This window comes from Ochotona princeps, chromosome 3 (assembly GCF_030435755.1).
Source record: "Ochotona princeps isolate mOchPri1 chromosome 3, mOchPri1.hap1, whole genome shotgun sequence".
Lineage (NCBI taxonomy): Eukaryota > Metazoa > Chordata > Mammalia > Lagomorpha > Ochotonidae > Ochotona > Ochotona princeps.
The window spans coordinates 49,290,005-49,307,982 of record NC_080834.1 but is presented as its reverse complement, the minus strand read 5'-3'; the positions used below and the strand labels follow the sequence as shown (position 1 = coordinate 49,307,982).

Here is a 17,978-nt window from a genome sequence, read left to right as displayed (position 1 = left end):
TATTGTTATTATTATTGTTTGAAATGCAGAGTTAGAAAGGGAAGGAGGAGGAGACAAGAGATTTTATCCACTGATTTGCTCCCCAAATGGCTGTGGCAGCTGGAGTTGAGCCTATCTGATGCCACCAGCCACGGCAGCCCTTGAGACCACATCCTACTAGCCATATCATGATATTTCCCGTGCTTGGGGCTGGCTGGCAAGGATTTGGGAGGCATATTTGTGTTAGGAGGAGAGAGGTTAAAGGAAAAGTGTGGAGGTCGTGGGATGGGCATAAAACATGGGGAGAGATGTACTGTGAAATGAAGACAAAATGCTGTAATTGATGAGGAGGAACCTGCCTTGGGGTGTGGGCGAAGCCTGAAGGTGGTGCCTTGACTCTGGTGCCTCTGCTTGTCCCCTCACTCTTTTAGAGGCTATTCAGGGTAGGTGGGCATGAGTGGTAAGGTGGTAGGTTTTTTTTTTTTTAAACCGAGGGCTCTGGAAGGAAACCACCTGGTTCTGCTTGTTGCCTTGCCTTGCTGTTCTCCCTGCCTCTCACAATCCTGCCTGCTCCTGTCCTGAAATGTTGGCCACTCACCTGGTCCTTCTTTTTCTAGCTCCCTTCCCCTCCGGCCTTCCAGATTGCCTTATAATCCGTTTTGTTTTCTTTCTTTCTTTCCTTTTTTTTTTTTAACTTTTTCTGTCTTGAGAGTGTGTCTTTGCAGGTCTCTGAAGACAGATCTGTGTTCTGTTCCCGGATGTTCCAGTGTAGGTTCTTTCCCCTTGGAAAATGCACTGCCCTGTTTGGGGTGGTTTTTGTTTTTCTGGGTTTTATGTTTATTATTATTGTTATTATATTGTTATTATATACCTGTACTGCCACACAGATAGAGTTAACAGAGTTGGCATTAACCTGGTCCAGCATGTCAGCTAGCTATTCGTTGTTTTTCTCCCAGCAGTTTAATGCTTGGCTAGATACAAGGAAACCTAAACACTTGCTTAGAGCTTGGGTTCTGGGACACAATGTTGAGTGTCAGTAGAAATGAGATTACAACATCATGACTCTTAAAGAAGTTGAATTGAGTTAAAAGAAATACCAAAAAAAAAAAAACCCTGAAACTTGGGAATGTTCTCTTTTTTTTTCCTGTTGCTTATCTTTTGCCTTTTTTACTTCTTTATTTTGTTAGAAAGGGACAAATTGGGAACATGTATTTTTGAGTTCATTTGGGGAGGATTTTTTTTTTTTAGTGTATGTCAAAGTTTTTTTTTTAATTAAAACATAATAAACAGTATTAGCTTGGGCAACTATCTTTATTTTCAGTTCCTATTTGTATTGTATTGTGGTAAGATAATATATGGCATTTATGATTTCAATTCACTGGAATTTGAATTCAAGCTATATTAGTCTTGTGGCATGCTGTTCATTTTTGTAAGATGGATCCATGAGCGTTTTTGTATATATGCATATACATTTTCTTAACTATTTCAGAAATAGTAGTAGTACTTAAGATGAAATTATACGTTTATGCTGTGATTTTATAAAACAGCTAGGAAAAATAGAAGCATAGGCAGAAACTGTGTGGATCTTTAGAACTAAACATTTTAAAATATTTAGGCAAACTAGTGTAAATCACTGGATCATCAAGGGAAATGGATAGCAGAGAATCTGGCACTGGAAGAAAACTTGGGAAACAGACGTGTGTCAGTTTGCTGGGAAACAAAGCTGACCTGTGTGTAGGAATTCTTGATTAAAGAGGAAGAAATAAGATGCCTAGGTAACATTGAGTATGCTGAAAGATCTGATGGTAGCGTTAAAAAGAAATACAACTAATTCTGTCACCTAATGAAAAATAGCACATTTCATGTGGCACATGTATGGTGGTTTTATTGTAATATGTACAACAATTAAGATAGCTTTTATCAGAGGTAGCCAAAATTATAAGGATACTGAAGTAGTAGTTTGATGCAAGCTTAACATTATGTTGACTTTACTCAATGGCAAATTTATGGAGCTCTGCTGATTATAGCAACATGGAGCATCTGTTGAGAATTTTAATAGACATGATTCTTACATAGTTTAAAAGTCATATGGTTTCTTAAAATGAAGTTTATACAAAAGGGCTGAGTGCATTTTGTGCTAGCAAAAGTGTGTGTGCATGTATGTATGAGAAAGAAGAAAAATTCCTCCTAGAAACTTAGACGTGCCTTTCTGCCCGTACTCTTTCAAACCTTGCGATTGAAAAGCAATGTGATTTTGGCATTCACTGAAGAAAATTAGGAGAATCTTAAATGGAAAAAAATCAAGAGGTGGAAGTCTAATCCTAGAGAATAAGAGGCATTTATGTAATAGAAATCTGTTGTTTTAAAAAGTCACAGCTCCTATTTAGATAGTAGATCAGGTGATAGTCCGTACGTTTTTTTGGTTATATAGATTTTAATTAAAACATATATAAAATATTTATTATCCAGAAGTTGTCTGATAGTTTGGGACAATAATTGAGGCCATGACAGCAAGAAAAAGTTACTGTTTGCAATCTTGTAAATTTATTATTAAATTTATTTAGCTTTGCTTATTAAATGAGCATGTGTCTTTTTTTATTTCCAAAGAAGGTTTTATAGGGCTTTAGGTAATATATGTTTGTAATAATTAATCACAGCAGTATGATTGGGAAATGTGTATGTATGTACAAAGTGAAAGCTGTTTCTTTAACAAAGGCAGAGTGATTTTGGAATAATATCTCTTAGCTATAAAAATTCTACTCATAGAATGATCAGTTATTGAAATCACTATCAGCCTTCCCTTTGAAAAAAGATGACATTGCCTAATAGAATATTTCATTTAGTACTTATTTGCTGTATTTTCCTTTCTCCTAAAAAACAAACACATCCTCATGGGTGCTAGCAAGTATATGGATGGCCAAGAATTATCTAAGGAAAGAGCATGAACTAAAGAAAAATGCATCTATAATTGAATAGTCTTCTTAAAGTCTTACATGCAGTTTGAAATATTTTATAGTAGTAGAGCTAGAATTTAGATGGAAGCCCAACAGCAGCATTCTTAAAATGTTAATTAGGATTCTTGTGCACAGCATGATTTGTTGTATAAGTCTACAGATGTTTTGATATGGTCAGATATTTTCCATATGTGTGAAAACATTAGTAGTTATTTTCTGTTAAAATTATTGATACTGCACTGTTGGTTTATAAACGAAAACGGTAAGCTCAAGCTTGGAGCCAATAATACTGCATGCTCATTGTTATTTCACTGATAGAATTCAAAGAATATCGAAGTACTGAGGAGTTTATTCAGCCATTCTTAAGGAGCGGCATTTCAGTTCTAAACCTGATGCTGAAAAAGTAAAATGGAGATTACCATGTCCATGTTGTGATGTGTTGTTATAAGCTTTACTGTGTTATTTTGCAACTTTGATGTATGGGAAAAATACTCATACATAAGCAAATATCAAAGAAGGACCTGTGTGGTCAGTTCTTAGAAAATTCTGTGAAACTGTTAAACTTGAAATAGTGCTCTCAGTTAAAAATTAAATTTGACCGCAGGAAGAATTAAAATTTTAATATTGAAGGAATTTGATTATAATTGACCAACATTATTTCTGTTGCATTTTCTAGGCAATTAAGTTAGAGTATTCAAGATTAGTTAAGTTGGCCCAAGAAGACACCCCACCAGAAACAGATTATCGTTTACATCATGTTGTCGTCTACTTTATCCAGAACCAAGCACCAAAGAAAATCATTGAGAAAACCTTGTTGGAACAATTTGGTGATAGAAATTTGAGTTTTGATGAAAGGTAAGATGAAAACGTAAAATATTTAATTCATGTGCTTCTGTTGTTTTTCTGTCTTGTGGATACCCATTCCCATTTTTGAGACAGATAAATTGACATGTACGAATGGTGGAATTGCAGAGAAAGAGATGGGTGTTTCACCTGCAGGTTCATTCCCCAAATGGCTGCTACGGCTAAGCTAGGGTTGGGCTGAAACCAGGAGCTTCATTTGTGTCTCCCATTGGAGTGCGGGCGGGGACTAAGAACTTGTGCTATTATCTATTGCTTTCCAGGCACATTAGAAGGAAGCTACATGGGAAGTGGAACAGCCAGAGCTGAAACCAGCACCCATGTGAATTGCTGGTGTGCTGAGTCAACTTTTCTCACTGTACTACAGGGGTGGCCCTACCCTGTTGTAATTTTTATGTTTATGTATGCACAAACATTGTAGTAAACATAGCACAGAATTTTGCCTTGTCTGATTTGTTTACTTTTCTAATCAAAGTTGTTCTTTAAAGTTTGATCTAAAAATTATTTAGAAAATTCTGATGAAGTTTAGCAGTAAGTCATGTAATCATTGTTTTAGTAAGATGTGGTATTTTATAGAAAAAAAGTGACTTCACAGCCTATATATACTTCAGGCATTTCAGGTCAGGCACTGGCTTACTAATGGGATTGCACTTCATTGGAGGACACTGAGCAGCATCCTTGATACTTACCTGTTAAATGGCAGTAGCCTCTCCCAGGTTATGAGCATCTGAAATGTCTCTAAATGTTACCACATAACTTCTGGGAACATAGTCATCTTTCTGTAAGAGTCATTGGGTAAAAATTTTTAATCGTGACCACAAGTAATAATTAATGAAACATTTGGCAGAAAAGCTTATGTGTTATTAGTTGGGATCACCCAAACATATTTTTTCTTAGGAACTACCATAAACCTAATAAGGTTAAATATTTAAACAAAAGTAACTAGAATGAATAGCATTTAAGAAACATAGGTTCTGGTTGAGAGTTCAAATAATGGGTTTTTAGTATATTGAAACATTTAAGATGCATCCTTGGAATTCATTATAAAATATTTCAGTTGTGGAATAAACTATTCTCATGTATCAGTTTTAAAATGTGTAGCTAAGGCAAATGGAAGAAAAAATTTGTAGAATCCAAAGTGTAAAGATTACCTGAGATAATGCAAGTGAATGAACAGTATTCAGTGAACACTTGAGTGCTCACTGGTTTGGGTATTTCTGTTAGGAGGAGTCTGAGCTTCACCTGTTTTGTCACATAGAGTAACAAGGAGATTAGAAGTGAGACTGACTTATGACTTCTTTTGTTGTGGCCGTAAATGCACTATGTTCTAATGATTGTAGAATGTTGAATTTGGGGAAGAGGTTAAGAAGTTATTACGTTGGCTTTTCAGCCCTTTAAAATTATCAGTCCTGAGAACCTTAATTGATTAACCATTTTATATGTGGCATCTCTTTTACTGAAAAGATTTACATGCCTGTAATTAAATATATTTTTTAGCACATTGCTTTTTTTCCCCACTTTTACCCTTTTGTATATGAGAAGCAGGAAAGCACAGAGAGAGAGGGAGCCAGAGTAAGCACTTCCCAGGACAAAATCTCTTGGAAAACCACATGCAAACAAAATAAGTACATTTGAATTTAATTATTAACCCTCTCTTTGTAGATATCCAACACTGATAGAAGACATAGATCCCATTTAAGCTTCTATGAGAGAGGTTTCTTAAAAATTACTGTTCCGTAAAGATAGATTTTGCTTTTGTGTATGTTTGGTGGTCAAGTTTTGTTTCAGTGGTTTTGATTATATAGATTTTGGTTTGAATGCAGAAATGTTTTTCTTTTATTTGTAGGTGTCACAACATAATGAAAGTGGCTCAAGCCAAACTGGAAATGATAAAACCGGAAGAGGTAAACTTGGAGGAATATGAGGTAATGTGATTTTTGAGAGACTGAACTGTAGATTGAGCATCTGTTTATTGATTTCCTCTGTTTTCAGCCTTACTAACTTTGAATTATTTGGCCATGATAGCTAAAGATTAAACTTCTAAGTCACTTTTATGAATGATTTTAGGATTAATTTTTTTAGTTTTTAAAACCAAAAAAGAAATTTGTTTTCCCCAAATGTTCCCAATAGACAGGCCAAAGCTTAGAACCATCCAGGTCTTTCCTGGGGGCGGCTAGAACCCAGTTATTTGACTGTGTATTAGCAGGAGACCAGGCTTGGGAGCCGAGCCGGGTTCTGGGGCTCAGGCACACTGATGTGAGGTCTGACTAAGTCTTTCATAGCAAAAAGTTTATAACTTAGCTAACAGAAGCTGCGTACTTAACTACCATACTGTACTAAAGTTACACTGTATTCTTTGTGTTTCCTCCACCATTTTGTTGGGAAGTTAGAGGTTTGCTATGGTCATCTGTATTGTATGTCATATGTTTTTGGCTGTGTGAGGCAGTGATGGGTGTGAGCAAGCACAGACACACAAGCCTGCTTGCAGGCTGTACTGTGTACATCTGCCTCTCTGCATTGACTTTGGCGCCGAAATCAACACTTTATTGTAATTGACCCGTGTGTCCTCCAGCTGTTATATTTTAACTTTACACATTGTAATTGTGTGTAAATGTATAACTTTATGTTGATTTCCTGAGTACCTTTGATTGCTTCCTTTGATTGCTTCTATTTATGAACTTAGTTTGGGTTTTCTGTCTTTTGTTTTTAAGATTTATTTGTTTTTATTGCAAAATCACATATACATACAGGAGGAGAGACAGAGAGGAAGATCTTCCATCTGATGATTCACTTCCCATGCAGCTCTGCAATGGCCAGAGATGAGCCAATCTGAAGCCAGGGGGCCTGAGCTTCCTCCAGGTCTCCAGTATGGGTGCAGGGTCCCAAATCTTTGGGCCGTCCTCGACTGCTTTCCCAGGCCACAGGCAGGAAGTTGGATGGGAAGCGGGGCCCATATGGAATGCTGGTGCATTCAAGGCGAGGACTTTAACCTCTAGGCTACCACACCGGGCCCCAAATTTAGTTTGGATTTTCTTAAACATTAATATAGAAGAGCTAAAATAAACACTTTGCTTATATGAAAAGTCTGGACTAACCTGTAGTGTAAACTAAAGCAGTTGATCAAAGAGCATGTCTGAAATAAAAAACAAAACACAACAAAACTACAGTAAATGTACAGAAAAGGGAAACAGAATTCATTATTTATAGATTTTAAACCCAGACATTCAAAGAAAATCTGCAAATAAAAGTTCTTGAGTGAGAGAGACAGGCAGTGTGAAACTGAGTGTCAGATAGTACTGGTTTCTAAATACAGTAAGAGTTACAAAATGAAACTTACAAATATTACACCATTTGCAATAGCACCTTGAAACTAAGGAATGCACAGAAATCATTTTCATACAATTATTTCAAAGAATTTATATAGATTCACAAAGTTTCACGTTTCACAGATGAGGTTTAAGAGCCTAGTGATGCTTTCCACCATCCCTTCCTGGTCCCCACATTCCACACATGCTTGGATTTCATGTCACAATCACAGGCTTAACACCCCATACCAAAACATAGCAATAATATTTGCAGAACTGGATATAATTTTCTTCCAAATGATTTATGGACTCTGCTGCTGGCATTTTCCTTTGGAATGTACATATTTTATAGAGTTTTATAATCTGCATGAAAATTGTATAGGAATAAGATCATAATCTAAAATAGTCTTAAGGCTAATATACAGTCTTCACTATTAGATCTTTATAATTTTAAAATTATTGTAGATGCGTTACAGGGCCTGAATTGTAACATTGTAGATTAAACTGAGGTTTCTGAGGCCAGCATCCTGTGTTGAAGTCTCCAGGTCCCTATCCTGCTCTTGGCTACTTAGTTGCTGGTCTAACTTCTCTCTAACTTGCATGGTCAAGTAGCTGAAGACAGCCCAGCCACCAGTGGGATGCAGTGTGGAGTTAACGGTTCCTGCATTTAGCTAGGTCTGGCCCTGGCTGTTGCAGCCAGTTAGAGTTAACTAGCAGATGAAGACTCCTCTTCCTCTTCCTCTCCTTCCTTTGCCCCCTCCGTGCTGTTCCCACTCTAATCTGTCTCTGCCTCTCTGTCTGCCATTCTACTTTTCAAACAATAAATTGATAAAGAGATAAATCTTGAAAGAGACATCTTCATTGAAAGGATTAAGAGATCAGTTCAACATATCAATAAATGCATTCTTTTAAGATTTATTTATTTTTATTACAAAGTCAGATATACAGACAGGAGGAGAAACAGAGAGGAAGATTTTCTGTCCAATAATTCACTCCCCAAGTGAGCCACAACGGCCGGTGCTGTGCCAATCCTAACCCGGGAACCAGGAACCTCCTCCAGGTCTCCCATGCGGGTGCAGGGTCCCAAGCCTTCGGGCCATCCTTGTCTTCTTTCCCAGGCCACAAGCAGGGAGCTGGATGGGAAATGGAGCTGCCGGGAATAGAACCGGCGCCCATATGGGATCCTGGGGCTTTCAAGGCGAGGACTTTAGCCGCTAGGCCACAGCGCCGGGCCCAATAAATGCATTTTCAAACCTTTAAAACTTGAGATTAAATAAAACTTAAAAACCACTTTTCTGTATATTCTTTGCATGGACTTTTAATGGTGTGTTTATAAGAGCCTTGCCACTTTCCTGTCAGTATTCTGTTTTACATTAATCCTGTATTGTGTCCTACTCATTTTTATCACATCAAATTTCTTATTAAATAAGTTGACAAAAGTTTTGTAATCTTCAAAAGTTTTATGGTATCATCTCAAAATCACCCTGCCCTATTTTGTGCCCAAGTAACGGTTTCTTTTCTGGGAAGGCAAGACCAGTGGAATATGAAGAGTTCACCTTTCATCTTATATCAAGTATAAAAATTACTTAGCTACCACACTGAAAATGGTATTAAATTCTGAAAATGGGTATTAAAATTCTGTATCAACAATGTTCAAGTCAGTATTAAGAGAATAAATTCATTTACTCCTGCCCTTAAGTGTGGTGATGTGTATACAGTTTCCCAAATCTCAAAAGAGTTTTTGAGCATCAATGTAACACTCAAAATGTTTTGAATTTTGGAGCATTTCAAAATTAGGAGTGCCCCTCAGCTAGGATTCTTGAGACTTAGCTCAGGGTGAGGATGCTCAGTCCATGAAGACATTGCAAAATATGAGAAAAATCCAAAGTCTGGAATTCTGTGTTTCCATCCATTTTGGTTATGGAAAACTTAACCTATACTATATTGAGATTTTAATAATTTTGTTTTATATGGAATATTTTTTGAAAGAAAGAACTGATTGATTGCTCTGCCTTTTTCTCATAAGGTCTTTGTTTAATTTAGTAATGGCTAATATGTACATTTCATTTTGTTAATCTGTTGTCTTTTGTCAGAAAGTAAAATTTAATTTAGGTGTAGTTTATCCTAATTTTGACTTTTATGTTTCTACTAATTTGGATAGTAAAACAATGTGTTAACTTTTTAAAAAGTTTAATTGAAATTTTAAAATCTGTGTTTTGAATTTTCATTAGGCTTGGCATCAGGATTACAGGAAATTCAGGGAAACTACTATGTATCTTATAATTGGACTAGAAAATTTTCAAAGAGAAAGGTAAGGTAAAATTGCTAAGTAAAATTGTTTACCTTTTAAGCAGTTTTGTTGAGATATGATTTCACATGTACAATAAATTATTAAAATAGTTGTGGATATATAGAGAAGTTGTGTGGTTAGTACAGAGAGTCTACATATCTCACATGAAATGCACTTTCAATTTTAAATTAAATCTGTAAAGTTAGCATTTGTATCTTGTTTTCTATCAGCTCTTAAATAACATTTATAGTAAATAAATGTTAAATAACATTGACTTCATATTATTGACTCTGTAGGCAGTATGTATCTTTGAACTTCCAGGTACCATGAAAAGTGATATCTTAAACACATTTCTGAGTAATTTTTATTTAAAGAATTTTTACTTTATAAACCATATCATAAATTTGTTAAGAGGAAAAGATGGATTTTGATTTACTGTTTCAGATCACTTAAATTTCATATCCTTAACAGATTTACTAGACTAGTGAATTTTCTACTTTTTTTAAAAAAACAAAATACTTTGCTGTTTCAATATAGTGGCAATTGAATTCGTTTTGCTTTTGTTAAGTATAGAAAACATCCACTTAGGGGAATAATGCTTATTAAAATTTTAGTGACAAATTGGAATTTCGTTTTTTTCTGGAGTTGTACTATTCAGCATGGTGGCAAGCAGCCATTAAAGATAAAAATTTAGTTTCTCAGTTAGTGTCCATATTTCAGATGTTCAGTAGCCACATAAAGCTAGTGATCACTGCATTGATTAGCTTAGATATAAAAAAGTTTCACACACCATTATAAAAAACACTTTAGGACAGAGTGTTCCCAGGGCACAGTGCTAGCTTTCATTTTTATGATTATCAAGATTCTATGATACCAAGATTTTACATGCTAGCACACAAAAGGGAAACTGGTGTTTAATTAATGTGGCATCCAAATACCTGAGATAATTTTTCATGTTATTTCTGAGCTGATTCAGTTTGGCATTTAAAATAGAAGACTTCTTTGGTTAGTCTTGTTTAAAAGATTGTATCAAAGTTTTACTGCTTTAATAGGAATGTTCAAGTTCATTGTTAGAACTTCTGAGATTTATGCTGATGTAAGGACAATCTTAACATGATTCAACAACATACTGGTGTCTTAGATCAAAGCAGCGTTTTAGTTTTACAAAGAATGAAACTAGAATCCATAAAAATGTAGTAGCTTTGTGAAGATCATATAATTATGTAGAAAAAGATTAAAATGGACATGCCTGTATTCTAGAATAAAATAAACTCCGACAAGTACAGAATGTACTACTTCATATCACATGCTGACAATAATGTCTGTCTGGCTGGCTTCTTACATAATTTCTGTTTGTTTCCAGTTAATTTGTTCATTTGTTTGAAAACCTTTAAATAGTATGGATTTATGTTTAAATGTCATAATTTGTCATTTACAAATTCAGCAAACTGATATTTTGATGTAGTAGGTATTTATTAAATTGGAAACATCAACTAGAAATTTGGAAGGGTGGCAAATAATATTTATGGACTGTCTGAAAAACAGGTATCAGATTTATCACCTCAAATTCAGAGGATGTCATAACTCCTATGTATAAAATATTATCACAGAATTCATCAAACATAAAACCTTGATTGGAGTACTTACTGATGGATTCTTCTCAGCTGTGTGAATAATGTAGTGAAATCTTGCTTTTAGAAAACACAATTTTGGGCCCGGCGGCGTGGCCTAGTGGCTAAAGTCTTCGCCTTGAAAGCCCCAGGATCCCATATGGGCGCCGGTTCTAATCCCGGCAGCTCCACTTCCCATCCAGCTCCCAGCTTGTGGCCTGGCAAAGCAGTTGAGGATGGCCCAATGCTTTGGGACACTGCACCCGCGTGGGAGACCTGGAAGAGGTTCCTGGTTCCCGGCTTCGGATCGGCGCGCACCGACCCGTTGCGGCTCACTTGGGGAGTGAATCATCGGATGGAAGATCTTCCTCTCTGTCTCTCCTCCTCTCTGTATATCCGGCTTTCCAATAATAATAAAATCTTTAAAAAAAAAAAACAACACAATTTTATAGTAATAATGTGGCCATAGCTTTACAGTGCTATGGAAAATGGAAGAACCTGCCTCTCAAATAAAAATTATATTTTCTTATTTTGCTTAGGTAAGAATGTGGTAACAGGGTTATTGAAGCTTATTCTAAATTTATTTGAATGTATATTTGTAGAAAGTTTGAATTTTGATAAAATATGGAGCATTGTATGCACCTCTGTAGATAATTGGAGCAAGACTGGCTTCTGAGCTGCTCTTGGGGTGGTGGCTCAAGTGCATTAGGCTGCATACATGTAAATGTAAAGGTCATTCAAGAGACATCTAACAGGAAACGTTTTAGCTATACCAAGACAAGACAGATGTGCCTGTTACTTAAGTGAAAACCCACTCTGACTCATTGTGTACAGTAGGATTTAATGTTCCTTTCTTATTTCGTAAAGAAAACAAGAAGTCTTTAGCTAAGGTGTCCACTAAGTGGAATCATGTTATTTCAAAGTAAAATTTTGTACTCAAATTATTCTTAAATGATTAAAATGAATTTACTTCATTTGCATAGATAGTTTTATCAGCAGTGCGTACATTAATTTGGGGCATTATTTTAATATGTAAGATATTAAATGGATCTGTTTTGAAGGTAAGTGCATGAAATGAATAATGAAGTATAAAACTGACAATAAATTATGTTTGTGTTGAGTCATTTTATTTTGCTTCTTGAGATCTATGTTTACCTGCTTTAATCTGAGAATCTATGATAATGATCAAAACAGCTGACACAGAGGAGACACCATGAATAGTTTTCATATTTTAGGTGTATTTACATGTGACTCAGTAGTTTTTCCTCTAGTTTGTTAGGACATAATTATTTTGTAGGCAAACATAATATTGCATTGAAAGTTTTCCTTTTCACTTTGAAATCTCCTTTGCCCTCTGAAACATCTGTCATCTGCATTATCAGAACACAGAAGCCTACTTGGTCAGATATTTTTCTTAATTTTTACCTTGATTTAGAATCATTTTTCTACCTTTGTACATTCTCTACCTTAGCTTGATAGTTTGCTTTGTATCTTTTGCATTTCTTCAATAACTAGAAATATGTCTGGTTGAAAAAAAAAAAATAGTCACTGAATGACCCAGCTGGTTTGCGATCATAAAACAGAGTAACATGTTGTTACAGTCACAGAATAAGTAATAATGTCTATTCAACAAAGAGATTGTTGTCTTTCCAATCAGGCCTAATTTTCAGTCTAAGTAGAACTCATCCTGAAAATCAGTACTGAAGAAGGATCTGAATTTATTAATAATTCTCTCTTCCACTTTTTTTCTCAATTCCTAGCTTCTATTATGTTTTACTTTTTTACTTTGAAGGTATGACTCTATTTGGGTTTCAGAATTTCTTTCTAAATATATAGATTCTCTTAGACATAAAGTACATGAGGATCTAAAAATATAAAAGTATATACTTAAAATATCTCATAATTATAGTTGACTTTATAAAGATGAAGTAGTAATAGTGTATGTTTCTTTGTAATTTATTAGTTATATGGATTCCTTGCTGTTCCTCATCTGTGCTTATCAGAATAACAAGGAACTGTTATCCAAAGGCCCGTACAGAGGACATGATGAAGAACTGGTATCACATTATAGAAGAGAATGTTTACTAGTAAGTCAACACATATAAGATACATTTGTTATTTTGCCTTGCTTTGGGAAGGGTTTTCCAGTGCATCTGTAAATGATTGACTACTAATTCTGATGGGTATAAATTGGATATATAACCTTGAGATGACAAAATACGTTTATCTCCTCTTCATGGATCCTTAGTGCTGCCCATGGCAAACCAGAAATTTTTATAAGAAGGTATAATTTCCTTTACATTTTTACATTCATGTTTCTTAATCACATTAGCATTCACTTTTTGTGGGAGAAAAGTTGCAAAGATCATTTAGAGACATTCTTGAAAACAAATCAGAGTTTCCTGAGGTTTTATAAATGGCATTACACCGGACTGGCGTGATGTCAGAGGAGCTGCTATCACATGCTCTCATTCTAGGGTCTGGTGATAGAGTAGTTTCTTTCCGCAAGTATTTTCAGGATTTGATCAAACACCACCATTGTTAATAAGCCTGAAAAATTATTTTTAACAAGATTTTGTGACCGTTAGCTCTAGCTGCCTAGACAACTTTATTCATGTTCCTTGAATGAGCTGCCCTCTTGATTTAAATCACAAATTCCACTTTATTAATTTTTATTACATTTTATTCTCAGGTATCTTAGCATCACTATTTCTGTATTTTAACTTCTGAATTTTTTTTCTAGCTAAAAATGTAGAGAAAAACAATGATATTCAAAAATATTTCTTGAACTTACATGGTTTAAGGATGCTTAACAGTCTAGACAATTGTGTTGGTGAAATATTTAGTTTCAGTATAACTACACTGTACACTATTTGGTGCAGGATATGTTTAAAATATTAGAAGGAAAACATCAGAAGTTTATGATTTTCCCCTTTTTCTCTCAGCTGATTTTACTTCATTTGAATGCATTTTAGAAATTAAATTGCTGATTGTTTGTATCCATTCAGTGTCACTGTCCCGCAGTGATGGACTTGGTGCACAGAGCTGATAATAACACGTGTGGACTACTGACTGATGGTCAATAGCCAAAGTTTATTAGTGGCATCAGACTTTATACACTGAGAGTCATATGGGATAAGGGAGGAAGTATGGAGCTTAGCAACAGAACCCATCAGGTGTTTCTATACTTTTGTTTGAAACTCCTTTTGTTTTGCATATTCCACCAAGTGTCCTTCACATGCTGTCCACTCCAGTGTTCTCATACAAATGATATCCAATCGGGTATTCCAAAGGTATCCATTTCATTGTTCTCATACAAATATTGTCCAGTCACTTGTAATCCTGTGCTCGCTGAGCTTCCAGGTTTATAATGTCCTCTTACAATTCAGTATATTATTATTAATTTTACCAGTTTCAAAGGTTTCTCAGTCTGCCTCCCAAGAAAAACACCTGAATGATATGTATTTCATCCTAACAAATAGAGACAATGTCACACTTGAAAGTATGACAACAATCTTTATTCAACTGATAACACTGGATTCTTTGTGATAACATTTTAGTAAAATTGACTTTAAATACAGCCCAGCCTTTACGTTTGATTGGTAATGTGTTCAGAAACGGTAGAATGTTTCCCTTACTGTTCCCAGCTGTATTAGTAAGAAACCAAATTGAAAGCCTGCCGCGGCTGACATTCTGGAAAGCAGGCATCCCAAGCTGTGGCTTGAGATGCTGCGCTACAACACCCAACCCACATGTAGGAATTTTTAAACGAAACCTTTAAGATATAATTTTTCTGTATTCCTTTTGTATTATTCTATGTGTCTATTTGCTGAATATCAGCTTCTGAGGCATATTTTCTTGTCCAAAAGAACTCCATTTTGTGAAGGATATACACACATAATTTGTTTTGGTGTAAGACCTTTAACACTAAGTACACAAAATAGGATAAATGCTAATTTGCATCTCCATGAATAAATTGGGAAAGAATAAGAAAATTCTAATTGAAGGGACACTGTGTGTAAAGAACTTGCAGTGATGCAGCTGAAACTGTAGTTGAACTTGTGGTGACTGCTAGGAGTGAGTGGAGTTACCGTAGTTGACACATGTTAGAAGACTGTCAAGAAGCATGTGTGCCGTGATAGTGAGTCCATGCCAGTGTGTGATCTCTTTTGTCGTGTTTTTTAACAAAATAATTCTGGCAGTCCTATATGACAAAATGGGATGGGAAAAATAGAGATTGAAGTCAAAAGCCCTAAGAGATGAACGTGGAGGAAGCGGGGCGAGATCTTCATTGAGGAGGAAGTACAGTGAAATGAGGAAGGTACAGAATATGGTAAAGGGAAATGAAGGCCATTATTGTTCCTGCATGAATGAGAAGATTCTGTCTTTTACATTTCAGACTTTCAAGAACAGTGCTGAATTAAACATATTTAAGATCTAGTTAGGATATCTTTTGATTCCATGAACTTTCATAATAACAAGTTTCTTTAAATATGGCTCAGTGGTAGACACTTAATATCTTTTTAAGTTATCCTTAGTGTATGTAAAGGAGATAAGACTGTTTTTGTTGTTATATAAATATCTGCAACTAAGAGATTGAACTAAGTTATTCAAGATTGAATAATAGCTTAATGGCCTGGTTGAACTTCTGGTACAAGCTTCTTTTCAAAGGCAAAATAAATTTCCTAAGATTTGTATGATTTAATAGTTCAATTTTTGCATTCAAAATTCAGATTTAAAATTGATATTCTACAAGCATACGATTTCAATTATGGACACTTAAATATTGTAACTCTTATTAAATCTGTTTTGTTAATCTTTTGTGTGTGTGTGTGTGTATGTTTATTTTGTGTCTCCTTGACTTCTCTGTTTTACAAATTAAGGGCAGCACTCCATGACTTCAATTTCAGTTTACCACTTGTTTATATAAATAAAACTTTGTTAGAACGCAAGCATGTCCCTTACATAGGACTTAGCTGTGTTTTTTGCAACAAATGTCAGAGTTGAGTATTTGCAACAGAAACTATGTGGTCCTTAAGCCCTGCAATATTTCTGTCGGGCCCCTTACAGAAAAGATTACCCCTCCTTATACACAATTATAAGCTCCATGAGCGTTTTCTCTATGACTCACTTGGATACCTTCTTCTGGAACAGTTTCTGGTACATGGCTTATACTCAGTAAGAATTGGTTGAAGTAATAAGTGAATTGATCACCTGTTTATTTTTCTATCAAAGAATATAATAATAACATTCAGTTGGCTTCTGGAGATGATGTGATTCTGGAGTGCGAATTTCTTTATTTTAAAATCATTTTGCCTGCGATGATTACAAATGGACTCTGGGTTGTGCTCAGCTTCCAGTTCATAAGCCTGGGAAAGCAGCAGATGTCTTAGATGCCTGAGCCCCTCCACTGTGTGGGAGACACGGAGGCTCCCAGCTCCTGGCTGTGTTCTGGCCCACCATCATCTGTGATAGCCATTTTGGAGTAAACATGTGAAGGGAAGATCTTTCTGTCTCTACCACTCTCTCCATAACTGTCTTGCAAGTAAATAGAATGAAATCTTGACTACATGTAAAATTTTGGATTGTAATATTTCAAAATTGAAGGAAGTCAGTCTCTGGACTATAAAAAATGCCCATCCCTTCTAGTGAGATGATCAAAGCATTTCTAGTTGAACATAAACTTCGAAAGCACAATATTGTCATCAATTTTGTTTTTTGTTTCTGTGATTAAATGTAATTTTTAAAAAGAGCTTCGCTAGATTAGATTGTGATAGTTTTTACTGAGGATGACTTGGTACTCTTTGTGAGCTTATATTGTCTTCAGTAATAAGACTTACAGGTGTATTATGCAATTATAAAGGAGACAAAAACATTCTTTTTCTCATTACATTAAGAAATTAAATGAGCAAGCTGCAGAACTGTTTGAATCTGGAGAGGATCGAGAAGTCAACAGTGGCCTCACCATCATGAATGAGTTTATTGTCCCATTTTTGCCCTTGTTATTGATTGATGAAATGGAAGAGAAGGATATCCTTGCTGTGGAAGATATGAGGAATCGGTGGTGTTCCTACCTTGGACAAGAAATGGAATGTAAGTTGTCAGGCATGCCAGGGGGCACTGGATTTGCTGGTATTGAAAGCAGTGAAAACTAAATGTTAGTTTTTCTTCTTGATTTTTATCTTTTTTGTCCTCTACAATATTTTTACATTTCTAATTTACCAAGCTGAGCACATTAATGTTGCCCTTTATATATTCGCCTCGTCCCCTCATGGCAGTTATTTTCTTTGTATGAAAGGAAATATCAGCTAACTGTGGCAAGTTAGTAAAGCTTATTGAAGACACTCATCTGATACTTTCTGACTTCGGTTACATCTAGTCATTTGTATTTACAGCAAACCTCCAAGAAAAGCTGACAGATTTTCTGCCCAAGCTGCTTGACTGTTCAACCGAAATTAAGGGTTTCCACGAACCGCCGAAGTTACCTGCTTATTCCACGCATGAACTCTGTGAACGATTTGCCCGAATCATGTTGTCCCTCAGTCGAACTCCTGCTGATGGAAGATAAACTGCACACTTTCCTTAAATACACTGTATAAACTTTTTTAGTTCTTAACCCTTGCCTTCCTGTCACAGGGTTTGCTTGTTGCTGCTATAGTTTTAACTTTTTTTTTTAATTTTAATAACTGCAAGAGACAAAATGAATATACAGACTTCTAGCCAGATGACAGACAATAAAGCTGGGAATAGCATGGCACTCAGACTTTGTTTTAACCACAATTGGTGTGTAATTACAAAATCATTGATTTTAATAAGGCAGAACTACGCTTTTGCCACCTTCTGGTACAGTATTACTTTGCTTTTATCTTTTCTTTATCAAAGGCTTTTCATTCAGTCTGGATCCTTCCATGTTACAGCCATCTATGTGTTCAGCGCTGTGTATGATACTTCATATTTGGTAGCTTGTAAATGAAATTAA

The 17,978-nt window shown here is 35.5% G+C and overlaps 1 protein-coding gene across 5 annotated transcripts in view; it reads left to right on the top strand.

Annotated features, from left to right (window-relative positions):
• Positions 1-17,763, top strand: part of USP25 (ubiquitin specific peptidase 25) — a 145,823-nt gene extending 128,060 nt beyond the window's left edge. For 4 of the 5 annotated variants that reach the window (XM_058661749.1, XM_058661748.1, XM_058661747.1 and 1 more), the window contains 6 exons: positions 3,610-3,788; positions 5,641-5,719; positions 9,331-9,410; positions 12,963-13,086; positions 16,897-17,092; positions 17,395-17,763. In XM_058661749.1, coding sequence (XP_058517732.1) covers positions 3,610-3,788; positions 5,641-5,719; positions 9,331-9,410; positions 12,963-13,086; positions 16,897-17,092; positions 17,395-17,567 — 831 coding nt within the window. In that variant the 3' untranslated portion in view covers positions 17,568-17,763. Of the gene's footprint in view, positions 1-3,609; positions 3,789-5,640; positions 5,720-9,330; positions 9,411-12,962; positions 13,087-16,896; positions 17,093-17,394 lie in introns of those variants that run through there. The other variant, XM_058661751.1, reaches the window with a different exon arrangement.
• The last annotated feature ends 215 nt before the right edge of the window (positions 17,764-17,978 follow it).